General features: G+C 46.5%; 1 protein-coding gene across 1 annotated transcript in view; it reads right to left on the bottom strand.

Annotated features, from left to right (window-relative positions):
* rbfox3a (RNA binding fox-1 homolog 3a) overlaps window positions 1–12,500 on the bottom strand; it is a 47,127-nt gene that overhangs the window by 9,975 nt on the left and 24,652 nt on the right. The window contains 6 exon segments of the mRNA XM_080455647.1: window positions 64–128; window positions 1,445–1,484; window positions 2,395–2,426; window positions 2,429–2,488; window positions 2,490–2,530; window positions 12,217–12,270. Coding sequence (XP_080311773.1) covers window positions 64–128; window positions 1,445–1,484; window positions 2,395–2,426; window positions 2,429–2,488; window positions 2,490–2,530; window positions 12,217–12,270 — 292 coding nt within the window.

Below are 12,500 nucleotides of genomic sequence, written 5' to 3'. Positions count from 1 at the left end.
CGCATTATTCGATGCATGTAATTAACAGACCTCTATCGAAATGCTGGAAGGAAACCAAGATACCTGTCACTGTATGCGGCTGCAGCTGTGGCGGCTGGCTGGGCGTATCTGTAAGCTGCATATCCTCCCTGAGGAGAGGAGAGGAGAGGAAGAGGAAGAGGAGAGGAGAGGAGAGGAGAGGAGAGGAGAGGAAGACGAGAGGAAGAGGAAGAGGAAGAGGAAAGGAGAGGAGAGGAGAGGAGAGGAGAGGAGAGGAGAGGAGAGGAGAGGAAGACGAGAGGAGAGGAGAGGAAGAGGAAGAGGAGAGGAAGACGAAGATGAAGACGAAGAGGAGAGGAGAAGAAGAGGAAGAGGAGAGGAGGGGAGAGGAAGACGAAGAGGAGAGAAGAGGAAGAGGAGACGAGGGGAGAGGAAGAGGAAGATGAAGACAAAGAGGAGAGGAAGAGGAGAGGAGAGGAGAGGAGAGGAGAGGAGAGGAGAGGAGAGGAGAGGAGAGGAGAGGATTCTGCTATCATCTCAAATAACAAAAACAATCTACAGTGGTTCAACACTGTGACTTACACACTATTAAATAGAAGTGTGCGAGCCAAGCACTATGAAGCAGTTGAAAGGGAGGGTGACAAGGGGGGCTGGGAGGGGGGTGGACATCGCCAGGGCGATTAATGAGGGTGTAATTAATGAAAGGGGTGGTTGAGAAACTTATGGCTCTGAGCCAGAGGGAGATGTTTTGATGCATGGAGGCTGTGTTGTACAATAGAGAGGGGACAAGCGCGCTCACGAGCGTGCGTGTGTGTGTGTGTGTGTGTGTGTGTGTGTGTGTGGTCTACAATGTGCATGATGTGTGAAGGCATGGATTCTTACTTTTCTTCTCTTTTTTTATGACTACCAACCAGCAATACACTACCATATATACTGTACAGTAACTACTATGGAGCTGTCACAAAGCACAGAAACTGCACTCAAATTATCCCTCAAATACATCGCACTTACCATTAACTACTGTACTTAAACCCCATAATGGTTAACCGGAGACCCTCAGGGCCCTATACTAGCGTATTTTCTGTTATTGTTCACAACGCGTCGCAGTCGCAGAGCGTCGCAGAGCGTCGCAGAGCGTCGCAGCGCGACGCGTTGTGAGCTTGTCGATCTGCTATTTTCCCCAACAATACAGATACTGAGGTTTAAGTTGTTAACACATCAACCTACCCAGGGACAGGAGATGCACATTTGCCTTTTGGCTAATTAGTAAATAAGTTGATGTGAGTTGAGGTATTAACGTGTGTTGTCCTTGTTAAATAAATGAATAGTAAATAAATGGAATAAAAAATATTTAAAACATGACACGATACAATGTTATTTTATGGAACGGGGGGGGGGGGGGGGGGGAGTGAAAGCACTTTCTTGACGAATAAAAAATCCACATGAAAAATGAATCTCGACTTACATATATTTCTGCCCCATAGAAGCCATCCTGGTAGACCACACTGTATAGACACAAGACAAACAAACATTAGCCTATTCCCTTCTTTGTTTGATTTAGATTTTCCTTGCCGTTTCCGAGAAAACCAAACAAACCAACCCAAAAAAAAATAAAAAAAATAGTGGCATACATATTTATATAAAAAAAGAAATAAGGTGGAGGGAGATAATGATCAGCTGGATGCGGGTGCGTGTAAAGAGCAGTAAAAACAAAACCGCTCCTCAATGCAACCTAGTTCTCCTCTTGCAGTCCCACTGCCTTTTAACCCATTACCAATTTATGTATTTTTTTGTGTTTTTTTCGTTCCTTTCTATTAAAGCCTCACCTATTTTAAGCCTGCACGCCAAAAAAACAGCAGACCTACAAGCTCAAAACGCGTCGCATCCGCGACGCGTTTTGAGCTTGTACGTCTGCTGTTTTTTTTGACCACGCGACACCGTCGCGTGACGAAGTACGAACCAAGCTTTAACTCTAGCATGTTCTCTCTCTCTCTCTCTCTCTCTCTCTCTGTCAGAGGCGGGACCAGTGGAGTGTGCAGTGGGCAGGTCATAGCAGTCCATTCACAGGCGAATAAAGAATGACACATTAGACGAAACAGAGACAAATTTGTCCATTCTGGAATCAAAGAGCAATTTTCCGCTCTATTAGAAGGCGGCCGTTTTGTTTTCCACTCGCCCCTTTTCTTCTGTTGCTTTGTGTGTTTGTGTGTTTGTGCGCGTGTGTGTGTGTGTGTGTGTGTGTATGTGTGTGCTCACCGTGGTAACCCTGTGAATTAGATTGGTGTGGTAACGCCGACTCCGCTCTCTGAGACCCGTCATAGGGGTGTTTATTTGATTACGCGCGTTTGTCCCAGATGGATGTGTTGGGTCTAAGATGGTGTTTGTGTGTGTGTGTGTGTGTGTGTGTGCGTGCACTCACGCTCAATAGGCGGGATGGGGGGTGGAGGGGAGCGGCGCGGAACGTGTTGTAGACCGCGCGACCCCTCCCTCTCAAGTGGGCTCCCCTATTAGGCCACCGTCGCCCCTGTACTGGGGTAGGGAAACCCTGTCACTGAGAGAGAGAGACAGAGAGAGACAGACAGACAGACAGAGAGAGAGACAGAGAGAGAGAGACAGAGAGAGAGAGACATAGAGAGAGAGATAGACAAAGAGACAGAGAGGGGAGACAGACAGAGAGATTTCAGGGAGGAGTCAATTTGGTGCAGAAATACACTGAATGATTCATTCATTTTATGGCTGCAGAAAAGCAGCAGTTTTTAGGAACCTGCGGGCTCATAGAACACTGTGACAATGTGTGTGTGTGCGTGCGGCACTGGCGCTGGGATGTACAGTAATGCTCTGGGAAGTGTACACTGTAAAAGCCCTCAGTGTTCATTTAACTCTGAGAGAGTGCACGTGTAACACACTGAGGGTTTTACTGTGTACATTTGATGTGCACTTGCTTTTGGACACGGGCCAACTTATACCATAGGGACGTGCCTGACTCAGTGAAATGTGCGTGTGCATGTGTGCATGTGTGCTGTGTGTACATTTTGTGCGTTTGGATGCAGGCCCACTCTGGCAGTTTGACTGTGTGTGTGTGGGGAGGTGAAAGGGTGATACAGTAGGTGAGATGAAGGGAAAAAAAGGAAAAGAGCACGATAAGGGAGGCAGGGAGAGAGAGAGAGAACAAAGAGTGGGAGAGGAAGGGAGAGGAAGAGAGAGAGAGAGAGAGAGAGAGAGAGAGAGAGAGAGAGAGAGAGAGAGAGAGAGAGAGAGAGAGAAAAAGAGACATACAGGGTCGCTGCAGCCAGGGTAAGACGGACAAAGGAATAGATAGAACTGGTTGAAGGAGAAGAGATGTAGACTGGTTTACTGAGCTGAAGCACAACATGAATAAGACACAAGAAAGGAAGCAAGGGAGGAGAACTGGCAGCAACAGAGAGAGAGAGAGAGATAGTGAGACAGAGAGAGATGGAGAGAGAGAGAGAGAGAGAGAGAGAGAGAGAGGTAGGGAGGGAGGGAGGGGTGGCTGGATGGAGGTTAGGTTTAGTGTTTGGCAGTGGGGACAGCGAGCAGATGGGCTGTATTGTTTGGAACGACAGACTCAGCCTAAGGCCATCCTTCATTTCTCTCTCTCTCTCTTCTCTCACACACACACACACACACACACACACACACACACACACACACACACACACACACACACACACACACACACACACACACACACACACACACACACACACACACACACACACACACACACACACACACACACACACACACACACACACGTCGCTCTTTGAAGCAAGGGTGGCATAGTGCACAGAGGGGTAACAAGGGCTGGCTGGTGAACTGGCCGCGTGCTGGCCTGCCAAATTGAAGGCCGCTCTTTAACCTTCAATCAGCGCAGAAGCACGGCATTAACACATAATTGTACAACGTGCATACATGCACACATAGACATGCACACAAATTGATGCACACAAACACACATACCGGTACACACACACACACGCGCGACGTGACTCGGCCTTCCAAGCAGGAATGGACACTAATACAAACCTATGCCTATAATGCTTTGAATTGAAACCCCAAATCTGATACTGTCCCAATTTGAAGGACCTCTCTAACCTCTCTAAAACCCTGGTTCTGCACTGCAGTTTGTTTCTACATTTATGAATGAGTTTCCTCCCAGCTCCAGCCCCTACATGGAATTAAGATGTCACCACCAGACGTATCGGTAGGCGGAGATCTCCGATCGATTGGCTACTCAAGCCCCAGCCCGGCCCGGCCTGGTCTAGGCCAGCCCAGCCCCAGCTCAGCTCAGTTCAGTAGAGAGTTGTACCTATACAGTATGCAGATCACTGGCCTATACACTGGTCTCTAATGTATGCCAATATTCCTTGTAAACTTGTAGGGTAGGGGTATTCAATAGGGGGTCTGGGAACCCTCAGGGATCCACAGAGAATGTTCCCTATAACAAGATTTGCTAAAATTATCACGATTTTTCCAAAAATAGCAGATCTACAAGCTCGCATATAATCTGCTATTTTTGAATAGCCAAAGAAATCTGAAAATACACTAGCATAGAGCCATGAGGGACGCCGGTCAACCATAATGGGGTTTAAGTGGTTAAACACCTCAAGGAGGCTGCAGGATGCAGCACAGGTAAATATAAAATGAAAACAGGCCGTTTGTACAAGCTCGCAATGTGTCGCGGACGCAACGTGGTTGCGAACTTGTAGATCAGCCATTTTCCCCCCACGCGACGGAGCATAAATTGGGCATTACACTCTCGCTCGGTCTCATTCACCCTCCCTCCCTCCCTCCCTCCCTCCATCCATCTCTCTCCTAGGTGATGTAAAGCCCCTATCCACTGCTATTGCAGCCTCTCCCTGTCTAACTATAGCCAGACAACAGCATTAATATGCCAAGCAGCCTGCACACAGTCAATTGATGATATATTCTGGGCAAAAGATCAATTCCCCCCCCTCACTCCCTCCACCCCACCCCCCGGCCTCCCCCCTCAGCTCTTTCCCTGTATGAGACATCCATATATTCACTCCTGTTTGTGTCCGCATGCATGTGTGTCTTTATAGTATATGTTTATATGCATAATGCTAACTATTTTGTGTGTGTGTGTGTGTGTGTGTGTGTGTGTGTGTGTGTTTACGCTATGTCACTGGTGTCAGGGAAGAAACTTGTATCTCCATATTTAAACTTTTTATGTATGATTTTCGTTAAATGAACGCATACTTCATCATACAAGTGTCGCTTGTATATGCGAGGCGTCGTGAGCTTGTGGATCTGCTATTTTCACTATTTTAAAACATTTCGAAAACGATGATTAAACAAAAAACGGTTTTAGGGACATACAAGGTTTCCACCCGACAGCAACAAGACGCAAGTGTGTGTGTGTGTGTGTGTGTGTGTGTGTGTGTGTGTGTGTGTGTGTGTGTGTGTGTGTGTGTGTGTGTGTGTGTGTGTGTGTGTGTGTGTGTGTGTGCGCGTGTGCGTGTGCGTGTGTATATATGCATGTTGGTGGTGGCATGACGTATATGAGTGCAATCTGATGATGAGCTATGGTGTGTGCATGCTACAGTGGTGCTGTAATAACCCATGAATCATGGCAGGGCCCCCGCCTGACAGCCAACAGGCCTATAAAACAAACAAACAACAACATCCGCAGGTACACTTATGCATAAACCACCACCCCTGTATACCACCACGCTCTCCGGCATGTACACACACACACACACACACACACACACACACACACACACACACACACACACACACACACACACACACACACACACACACACACACACACACACACACACACACACACACACACCAAGCGTGCACGCTTGTATTACTACACTTGTGAGGACGATACATTGTGAGCTTGTAGATCTGCTATTTCGGTTGCTTGACAATGGCACGCAGCCAAGTATGAATCAGGGATAACTCTAACCCTTAAACGTAAAACCTCTAAATGTCTAACCCTAACCCTCACCCCCAAGCTGAACGTTTTCCTAATTGTTAAGTTGATAAAATATTTATCATCAATCAACCCTTTCTTTTTGGGAGGACCAGGAAAGTCGTGCTCAGCTATTTCTCAAATTCTACTATACTCTACTATATAATTCTACTATATTTGGCCCTCACAAGTATAGCAATAGAAGTACACACACCCAACCACCCGCGCGCACGCACGCACGCACGCACGCACACACACACACACACACACACACACACACACACACACACACACACACACACACACACACACACACACACACACACACACACACACACACACACACACACACACACACACAGGCTTTATCAGGTAATGCAGGCGGATGGGAATGGGCGTCGCCATGTGTTGGAGGTCGGCGGGGGTCACGTATGGTAAGAGCAAATTTACAGTTATGAGACGGTGTTATTCTGTAAAGTGATTGGAGTGCATGTGATTGAGTAACATAACCCTTCCTGTAGAACAGGCTGTTTTGTGTGTGTGTGTGTGTGTGTGTGTGTGTGTGTACAGTGGTGGAGAGTAACTAAGTACATTTACTTGGGTACAGTACTTAAGTACATTTGTACGCCGTTGTACGTTGTAGTATTCCGTTATTTTATTTTGTTTCCCTGAGGACAAATGACTTTCACTCCGCTATATTTCAAATAGAGATACTACATTTCTAGGAGGAACTCTTGGGACTGAAACTTACAAAAATATATTATGAATTAACTATTAATTTCACTTTTTTTGAACATTTCTGAAATTGTACTTCATAATTAGTACTTTTGAGTACTTTTTTGTTGTTGTTGAATATTTTATTTTTAATTTTAATTTTTCACAAAGTATACATACAACCCCCCCACATACAAACCCACATACATAAAGGACAGCACAGAAAATATTCAAAACATAATAAAAGATAAAGGTACAAAAAAGAAAGAAAAGGAACATCAAGAAGAGACAAATCTGTTGTAAAAACATTAAGTAGCTTCGAGAAATAATAGATCTAGACCGAGATAGCTGTAGATAACAACCTATACCATCTCTGATACAGGTTGAGGTAGGGACAACGTTTCCATATAGTCCAAATAAGGTTGCCGAATCTTCCAAAAAGTGTCAAACCCATTTCTTAAACTATAAGTAATCTTCTCAAGAGGGACACAACTGTTCATTTCTGAGAACCATCTCGCAATGCCGAGGGGGGAGTCAGACTTCCATGTTATTGCAATACACTTCCTAGCCACTCCAAGTGCCACCTCTATACATTTAATTTTGTGTCTTCAAAGTTTTGCACTGATAGCAGTGAAATTGCCTAAGAGGCAAACTTCAGGGTCTAACGGGAAGGGAGCCTCTATAATTTTAGCCAGTGTGTCACAGAAATCATACCAGAATGTTTTAACTTTTATACATTGCCATGTACAATGCAAAAAGGAGCCTTCTTCTGTACTACACCTAAAACATAAATATGATATCTCAGAATTATATCCATGCAACTTTTGAGGTGTGTAATAAAGCTGATGGAGAAAATTATAATGAGTCAGTCTATATCTAGAATTAATAGTAGCAGAGAGGCTATCACAACACAAATCAGACCACAAACCTTCATCAATAGTAATATTTAAATCAGACTCCCATCTCTCTCTTGATTTGTGTAAGCCTACTAGTACTTTTGAGTACTTGAGTGGTATATACTTTGTCCACCACCGACTATGCTCTCTGTATTCTGGGACAGCGGGTGGAAACACGCTTTAATACCGTGGGCTGCTGCCTAATTGTGCTAGCCTCGGGAAATAAATATGAAATGCTACATGCTGCATTACTAAAGCTCCATTTAGACCGGGTCTGCTACCCAATGGACCACGTTCCATTCATATTCAATGAGCGAGGCACAGTAATAATTGACACTGACTGGGATGGCAGAAATGAGCTGCAATAAAACGTCCAACATTCCAGTAATGGACGCTGTGCCTGCCTTCAATGTAACTCTTGTTTAAAATGAGGACGGCCATATCAGGAGGCAATTACAAAGGCACATTTGACTAGAAGAGTTTTAGAAAGACCACTCAGCCCACTTCCCAAGTTTTGAGGAGTTGGAAATGACCCCTTCCATTGAGTTTTGAAAAATTTGAGGCATAGAGCAGTTCCCAAACTTTTTTAGACACAAAAGAGAAATTTGATTTGGTTTTATTTATTCATCAATAATAAAAGAATACGCCCGCACACTGCCAAACTGCACGGTACAGGAGCAAATGTATTGAGAGAAACGTTTCGGTCACTGATGACCTTCTTCAAGCCTGAAGAAAACAAAACGTTGCTTCTCTCTCAATAAATTTGCTGCTGTACCGTGCAGTTTGGCAGTGTGCGGGCATTATTTTATTATTGATATGCACTTGTTTGCCTACGCACCTGCTCCTAAGCTTTTATTCTATAGGTGTGCGAAAGCTTACTGTTTTATTTATTCATGAAATTCTTTTGAAAAACACTCAAACTCTCATTAATGGGTCCCGACCCACTGTTTGGGAAACACTGAACTAGACAAGCAGTTCATGGCAAAATTTAAAAACATGAAGTAATAGTGACTGGGTTGGCTTCCCTTAACACTATTCAAACACACACACACACACACACACACACACCCACCCACCCACCCACACACCCACACCCACACACGCACGCACTGTCACATTCACTCGTGAATGCGTTCAAATGCATGCCAGCATCATGGCTGTATGTCCTCCCAGCAGACATTCACACACGGCGTGACAAATGGGCTCCTTGCTTTTCTAAACACCCCCAATTTGATTCAGTTATATATAAAAAAAAGGCGGAGTCAACAGACGACGGTGACCTCGCAGGCCTCGGGTCCAATGACGGCGTTGCCAACGTGACGGCCGCCCAGAGTCCGTCTGATGTCGCCCTTCCAACTTGCAAATTTTTCCGGCATATGTTTAAAAAGCCGGAGCTTGCTCCCCTCGTTACTTTCCCCGCCTGCGTTTTGCATTTTAATCTTATTTGTTGTGTTCTGGTGAGCAACGCTGCCAAGCTCTGCATACACTAACGCAGATCAGCACCAACGCAGCAGGACGCACATGTGCACACACGCGCACGCACACACACATACACACACACACACACACACACGCACACACACACGCACACAGACGGCTCGCTTTGCATACACTCAGCCTAGGACACAGTCAATCAATCAGTATTACATTTCCTTCATTGTCCTTCATGCCCACGCAGTCAGTCTACTCCACTCAGTCACCCAAACACCCCCCCCCCCCTTCTGATGTACATGCTCTCTCCACATAAGCCTGCATGGGCTACGCTAACGCTAATCATAGAAAACAAAAAGACTCATAACAGGAAGTCTAGTCTCCACTGTCATTAGGGACAGACAGCCCCCCTCAGGCTACACACCCTGAGTTATACCAACTGTGACCACCCTCCGTGTGTGTGTGTGTGTGCGTGCGTGCGTGCGTGCGTGCGTGCGTGCGTGCGTGCGTGCGTGCGTGCGTGCGTGCGTGCGTGCGTGCGTGCGTGCGTGCGTGCGTGTCATTATCTTTTTAATACAACAACGACAATAATAATATAAAATAACATGTATACATACATATATCTGGCCATATGTACTGGAATTGTGGTGTTCGTGTGTGTGCGTGTGCGTGTGCGTGTGCGTGTGTGTGTGCGTGTGCATGCGCACATGAGGGCAGGCGTGTGTACGTACAGTACGCGTTTGTCCATATCTGAGTGCAATGAAAGCAAGAGCATTGACATGGTGCATACAGTACATGCATGTGTATTACCCTGTGTGTGTGTGCGTGTGTGTGTGTGTGTGTGTGTGTGTGTGTGTGTGTGTGTGTATTACTATATTTGTGAGGACCAAATGTCCCCACTAATAGAATTTGTGAAATAGACATTGTGAGGTTGTTTTGATGGTTAAAACCCCCCTATTTTAAGCTCACAACATGTCGCAGCGCGACATGTTGTGAGCTTGTCGATCTGCTATTTTTCGGCTTAAGGCTAAATGCCCAACATTTTTCAAAAAGGCATTCATAAAAATGGCGATGTCCTCACAAGTATAGTAATTCAAACATGTGTGTGTGCGTGCGCGCGCGTGGGTGTGTAGGTGCACACATGTGTGTACGCTCGTGCACGTGCGTGCGTGCGTGCACTGGGTTAACCGCGGCGAGTGGCCGCTCTCTCTCCCTCTCATCCGTCATTCTCCTGAATGGGATTTGAGCACAATAAACCTGTAGCCAGGCCCGGGAATGGAGACGGAGTACGCTGTCACCGCGGCCACGATTTATGGGCCCCAATTCCGCTGATCCGCGCTCGGAAAAGCCGTCTGATAAAGAGTGATTAATCGCCCTTACATCCCGCTTTATTCCCGCCCAAAGTAGATTAAATGCGGCCATAATTATTCCAGAAGAAATCCGAATTCCACACTTCCGCTGAGGGAATTTTTCATTTTTCATATTTTGAGAGAGAGAGAGGGAGGGAGTGGGGGTAGAGGTGCAGATGAGACGAGGAAAGGGGAGGGGAGGGGGGGGGGGGGGGTGTAAGAGGGGTGGGAATGGAAATCTGTGAGTGAAAAAAAAGGTAAAGGCTGATTTGTGCATCCTGTCTCACGCCGAAAATATTGCAGATTTACAAGCTCACATGCAGCACCAACATGTTGTGAGCTTGTAGATCTGCTACTTTTGGTGCAAGACACCGGCACGCACAACTAAGTATAAATCCGGCGTTCAGGAGGGACAGAATAATAAACTGAGGTTTCCTTGTATGATGTCGACTGTAGCAAGCTTTGCGTGTGCGCGCGCGCGTGTGTGTGCATGCGCGTGCGTGTGTGTGTGCATGCTTGCGTGTGTGCGTGTGTAACATAAAACAGAGAAGCAAAGCCAATAACTTTCTTTGCATGTTGAAAAACAGACGGGTAGAGGAACGTGCACACATTTCCTTTCGTTGCTCTCTGTTACCTGTGGTACAGTTCTCTCTCTCTCTCTCTCTCTCTCTCTCTCTCTCTCTCATCTCTCTCTCTCTCTCTCTCTCCTCTCTCTCCATCCATCCCATCCATCCATCCCCTCCCTCCTCCTCTCCTGCCTGCTCACAGCCCGCCCCAGGCTCATTGCCACAGGGGAGAAGGGGAAGCATATGGTGTCGTTTAGGGCTTGGCAAACTTTAGTGGCATGTTTAAGACCACTCCACACATTAGCATCCGATAAATCAACAAGCCCGCCTGCCCACATGCCTTTCTCAAGATGCACTGAGGCTGGAGAAAGGTGGAGAGAAAAGGTGTGTGCGGTGTGTGGTGTGTGTGTGTGTGTGTGCGTGTGGGGGGGGGAGGGGGGCGAAAGCGAGCATAATATGCGTGTGACTACATTTGTCTGGCAGAGAGAAAACAGGTGGTAAGATTGAGTGGTACTACGCGTTTATTTTTTTGGGTGGGCGTTTTAGCGTGCACCTGTGTGCATGAAATGCATGTTGTGTCTGCAGTCTCTCTCATAAATGTCACATATAAAGTGAAACACAGATGATGCCACGTAGAGACAAGCACATGCCGTATGGAATGTTCACACAACATGGGGTTTGTTTGGTAGAAAGGTTGGCTGAGGTTGCTGTCTTTGGAGTTTGGAGGTGATGGTTAGATGGGGGGGGGGGGGGGCGCCGGGCAGGGTGGGTGGGTGGGATGGATAGAGAAGGAAGTAAGGTAGGAGGGGAAGGAAGGAGGAATAAAAGAGATGGATGGCCTCTCTCTGTCAGGGCGGTTATTTAAAGGAGTGCTGTAAAGCTGTCTGGAAATGAACAGATTTCAGACTAATGAGCAGAAAGCAGAGCAGTTAAGGGGAGCGGACAGTCTCAGCACTTCCACCAAATGAAACCATGCCACCCGCCTCCATGGCCGTGCACGTACGCAGGCGCGCGCGCACACACACACAAACACGCACGCACATATATGCGTATAGATGTACAAACAAACCTGTGCACCCACGCATGTTCATTCAAAATTGATTCACCTCACAAGCAGGGCAGATGGAAAGGCAAAACTCAGACTCACAGACAGACAGACAGACAGACAGGCAGGCAGGCAGGCAGACAGACAGACAGACAGACAGACAGACAGACAGACAGAAACACGGCGAGCTGATAGCTACATCGAGTTCACAATGTGTTCTCTACTGGCTTTTGTCTTCAGTGTGTTTTCTTGTTGTTGTTTTTTTTACCTGCATAAAATTCAGGACCATAGACAGCTCCCACCACTGGATTCAGCTTCCAGCCTATACAGAAAACGCAACACACACACACACACAAACGCACAGACATATAACACATGTATACACACACACACACGCACACACACACACGCACGCACGCACACACACACACACACACACACACACACACACACACACAGGATAGTTAGCCTTCCGGCATTTATGACAGCCTGGTGTGTCCATTTAACCACTTAACTCATTGAGTGCCCAAATTATTATTATCTATTTCTGGC

The sequence above is a fragment of the Gymnoscopelus braueri genome (genome assembly GCF_963280865.1).
Source record: "Gymnoscopelus braueri genome assembly, chromosome: 17".
Taxonomy (NCBI): domain Eukaryota; kingdom Metazoa; phylum Chordata; class Actinopteri; order Myctophiformes; family Myctophidae; genus Gymnoscopelus; species Gymnoscopelus braueri.
This window is presented reverse-complemented; position numbering and strand designations above follow the sequence as displayed.